Source organism: Pinus tabuliformis, chromosome 9 (assembly GCF_031772625.1).
Source record: "Pinus tabuliformis cultivar Carrire ecotype Pingquan chromosome 9, CPIR1, whole genome shotgun sequence".
Classification (NCBI taxonomy): Eukaryota; Viridiplantae; Streptophyta; class Pinopsida; order Pinales; family Pinaceae; genus Pinus; species Pinus tabuliformis.
This window is the reverse complement of record NC_142307.1, coordinates 1,224,190,855-1,224,195,506: the sequence shown is the minus strand read 5'-3', so window position 1 is coordinate 1,224,195,506 and position 4,652 is coordinate 1,224,190,855. Positions and strand designations below refer to the sequence as shown.

The following is a 4,652-nucleotide window of genomic DNA, read 5'->3' as shown; positions in this document are numbered from 1 at the left end:
TAAGCCGTATACACATGCATCTTAATCCGTGGCCTCCTATCGTTGCTCATAATAGTTAAGGCGATTTTTACAGCCTGTGCATTGCCATGCAGCCAATAAACCCTAGGCTTGGAAAATCCTTCCCAATGAAAATCCTCCTCCGGCTATATCCATAATGGCCTTCATAAATTCTCCGCCATATCCAAATTCAAGAATCAGTTCTCAATACCAAACATCAGTACCGAATCCAAGAATCGGTTATTACCCGTGGAGAGGACGAATGGGTTCCATGCACCATTCCCAAAATAGTCTCCATAATTAGTTTCATGAATACCAGAAATTAGTTCTTAAACCGATTCGTAATCTTTTAAAGAATTACTATTTACTGTCTAGATTTCACCGAGTTATTTAGGGACATTACAGAGATCTAATGTGGTTGTAGGCCGGACACTCTAAGAGGAAGTGATTTTCATCCTCGATGTTCGTATTCTCACAGAGATGGCCGAACCTTTCCACCCATGGTGTTTTAGGAGCTGCCCAAGAACCCGTTTCACTATGGAACTCATGAGAGTTCGTTCTAATCTTGACTATATTAATTTTTTTCTTATATATTTTATTTAGTGAATATTGTTTTACAATATATGAATTTATACACGTAAAAACTAACATGATACCGCTATAGTTCCATTTGACTGCATTTTGAAGTCATGAGCAAATTATTAACTATGCAGCTTGCAATTTGTAAAGCTGGGTCTTGCCAAGAGGCTAGCTACAAGCAAATTAGAGAAGGTTGTAGACTCAAATTAGTAGAGGTAAAATTTAAAATATTTAATCCTAAAATTTTAAAAATAAATTATCATATATATATAATTAATAATAATAATAAAACTAATTAATAACAAATAATAACAATTAAATATATTAATTAAATATTTTTAATTAATAATATACTATTCTTTTATTGTCGAGTTATATATTTGCTCACTATATTATTAATTTAATATCTTTAATCAATAATATATTATATTATTAATTTATTTAAAAATTACATATTTGCACATTACATGATAATTAATAAAAGGTATTCCAGAAACTAATGTTATTAAAAAATTAATAAAATAATTCTGAAACTAATTTTAATATATTAAAATTTTTTTATATGTGATTATCAAAATTGATAAAAGATACTAGAAAACCAATTTTATCGTAAAAACAAAAATATATCAAAATTGATAAAACGTATTTAGAAATTCAGTCTTAAATTTTAATATGTGATTATCAAAATTGATAAAAGATACTAGAAAACCAATTTTATCGTAAAAACAAAAATATATCAAAATTGATAAAACGTATTTAGAAATTCAGTCTTATAGTAAAAACAAAAGTTTAGAATATATAAAGGGCGTCTAACAGTATCAATTATTAGAAAATTTTATTATAAATTAAAAAACTATGCATTGGCTAAGTATAAAAATAACACAACTTGATATGCATGGCTTCTCAACCTTTGATTCACGCGGAGTTTACCAGACTTAAACTCCGCGTTATCTGGCTGTCAAGTCAGTGATGGAAGCATCGGCGTTAGATGGAGGAGCCACAATAGGAGTCTGAGATGTTACAGAAGAAGATGTGGTAGCAATGGAATGCGACAACCCAGATCCAGATCCAGACCCAGAAGTGGTGGAATTCGAGTTCTGGGAAACATAAGACCTCACAAAAGCGGGCTTTGTGGGAATCGGTAGCGTCACAGAATGAGATGAAAGCATCAAATTTACTGTGGACATCTGTGGACGCAGTGACGGGTCGGCTTGCGTACACAAAAAAGCAACGTGAATCCCTCTGCACGCTTGCTCCTCATCACATCTTTCAATTATCAATGGATCAATTATCTCTAGAATATCTCCTCGTTTGTATAATGTCCACGCCTGCATAATCACAACGGATCGTTATTTTGATGAGATTGGCCTAAATTTAATTCTATTCTGAATTCAATAGATACGGACTTCATATGAAATCAGTGAACCCCCTAAAATCTATCTTCACAAAACTCTCGATAAATGAATAAATAACAAAGTCTGGATAAAACCAGTATCTCACCCATCCTAAAAGCATCTCCATTGTTGCTGACTGCAAATTATAGTTCCTGTTCTTTCTTCCAGTCATAATTTCCAGGAGAAGAACCCCAAAGCTATAAACATCAGCTTTTGCAGATAATTGGCCTTGTAGAGCATACTCTGGTGCCATATAGCCGCTACAAATTGCAATGGCAAAGATTATATAGTGAAGGAAAATTTAGAAAATGAGGAATGATAAATTGAATGGGAAATGCAAATGAAAACCTAGTCCCACATCCTAGAAAATAAAAGATTGATCGACGATGTAAATGGGCAAGAACAAATTAAGATGGCACTACAAGAGGGACATTCATCTTGAAATCAAAATCAGCAAAGTAAAACAGATGCATCCCTAGGCGAGAGTAATAATTGTCTTGCAATCTTACTAGGTTCCAGCAACTCTTGTACTGACGTGCGTCTCGTCTTCAGGAAAAAGTTTTGCTAATCCAAAATCTGCAATTTTAGGATTTAGTTGTCCGTCCAACAAAATATTGCTTGCTTTGATATCCCGATGAATAATCCGCAGTTGAGAATCCTGGTGAAGATAGAGAAGCCCACGAGCTACTCCCATTATGATGTTGTAACGCTTCTGCCAATCGAGGAGGTTCCGTTTGCTTGGATCTGTATTTGTCCAATGAGGACACTATTTAATAAGCAGGTTTACACATCAATGTCTTTTATCGGCAAACATATTAGGATGAAGATGGCTCACCGAATAGGATTTTGTCTAGGCTCTTATTTGGTAAGTACTCATAAACAAGCAACCTTTCAGATCCCTCTGCGCAACAGCCCAATAGGTTCACAAGGTTCCGATGCTGAATTTTGGCCACAAGCTTAACCTCATTTAGAAATTCTTCCTTTCCTTGAAGAGATTTTAAGGACAGCTTTTTCACTGCTATTTCTTTTCCATCCCTAGTAGTTCCCTGAGAGATTCAGACAAAACATCGGTTTGAAGATTTTGCAAAACTAATGTTAATATTAGTAATACAACATATCTGTATAATTTAAGATTCTGTAAACAGCTAGTAGAAAGCTTTCTTATCCTATGTTACCTTGTATACAGGGCCAAAACCTCCCTCTCCAAGCTTGTTATCATCATGAAAATTTCCCGTAGCGGCTCGCAATGTTTCCATCGTAAATACTATTTGCCGATCCTCATTGATCAATTCGTCTTCCTCCACATGCCCATTATCTATATAACAAAAATTAGACGGCACGTTAGAAAATATTCTATTCTATCAATCATATTTTGGAATCAGATGCACTGCTAGCTCTAAGTATATTAGGATCCAAGCCCCGGAAGTTCATATACAATACCTTCCGACAGCCTTCGAAATATGGCAGATTTCAATCTTCTTCTACATGAAAACAAGCATACAAATAAGAGGAGCAGCGAACCGGCAGCAATGACTAAAATTATAAGTATTTTCTTCCAAGACTTGTCTGATGGTGTGTTCTGCTTCGGTGGTGTATCGACCAGCGGTTTAGAGAAAGGCGATGGTGCAAGCGCAGTCGAAGTAAAGAAAGGAAATATTTCATAACGAACTATGCAGCTTCCCATCAAACCCTGGGCTCCTGGCGTTCCAGCATAAGATGCGATAATTTTATTGACTGTATTTGAGAGACATGTTGAGCAGTCATCACTAGATATATCTCTCCCGCACTGGACTAGACCATAAATCTCTCGAAACAAAGAATCTTTAGTGTTGCCGGAAGCATATAATTTAGATCCAGATTCTGCTTCAGTCGACAAACTGGATAAGAGCTTCACAACAGCCGCATTAAAGACTTCAGGTTCGGAGACAGTGGACAGAATGTGTACATATATTCCATTTGTGTCCAATTTTCCGAAGAAACTATAGTTTTCATAACGCAAGAAGCACAAACCCATCCAAATTCTACCCCCAACCGCCTTCCCACAACCGTCACTTTGTCGTATGGCAGCAGTCGCTCTTTGTGAACAATTGCGGCATTGATCCGCGGTTGCGTCTCCCCTGCAATTTAGGAGACCATATATTTGGTTAGGACTTCGGCCATGCGCAGAAGAGTTAAACCCAGTCCGGGAGATGTTTTGAACAAGACTATTAAACACTGTATTCAAATTACTCTGAAACTCGCTGCCTTGTGTATAGTTAAACCTGCGGTTGCACATGGTTTTCTGCGCATTGCAAATCCCTCCATGAAAGAAGGCTCCAACAAAAACGGTTATATAGAATAGTTTAATGCTTTGCTCCATGGCTGGAGAGCATGCAGAATCCCTTCCATGGAGGTTTCTATTAATGGCCATTGGACAGTGGAAAGCCGCAGTGCATAAACATGCCAATAATGCCCCCAAAAGTTAAAATGTATTCCACTGAATATATAACGATAGGAGATAGTTAATCAATATTAAACAATTTGAATATATAACTATAGGAGATTGTTAATCAATATTCAACGATTACAGGAAACGCGGTTTGACGATGATGAGCCGTCGAAATTGAAAACTTTTATGGACTTGAAGAAAGATTATATTTGATTTTGTCTGTATTGTTTATACAGAGCAGAGGCAGGCCCCTT

The 4,652-nt window shown here is 36.1% G+C and overlaps 1 protein-coding gene across 1 annotated transcript; it reads right to left on the bottom strand.

The window, feature by feature from the left end:
• Positions 1-1,386: 1,386 nt before the first annotated feature.
• Positions 1,387-4,452, bottom strand: LOC149152947 (cysteine-rich receptor-like protein kinase 15). The gene is made up of 6 exons (XM_089441121.1): positions 3,411-4,452; positions 3,146-3,285; positions 2,806-3,016; positions 2,480-2,714; positions 2,077-2,230; positions 1,387-1,904 (listed from the first exon to the last, which is right to left on the bottom strand). The coding sequence occupies exons 1-6, from the start codon at positions 4,378-4,380 to the stop codon at positions 1,524-1,526; spliced, it is 2,091 nt and encodes a 696-aa protein (XP_089297247.1). The 5' UTR covers positions 4,381-4,452; the 3' UTR covers positions 1,387-1,523.
• Between the last annotated feature and the right edge of the window lie 200 nt (positions 4,453-4,652).

Coding starts and splice junctions, on each gene's coding strand:
- LOC149152947 (XM_089441121.1), bottom strand. CDS start 4,380: ATGGCCATTAATAGAAACCTCCATGGAAGGGATTCTGCATGCTCTCCA. Junction 3,286..3,410: donor ATTTCGAAGGCTGTCGGAAG/GTATTGTATATG, acceptor TTTGTTATATAG/ATAATGGGCATGTGGAGGAA. Junction 3,017..3,145: donor GTTTTGGCCCTGTATACAAG/GTAACATAGGAT, acceptor TGAATCTCTCAG/GGAACTACTAGGGATGGAAA.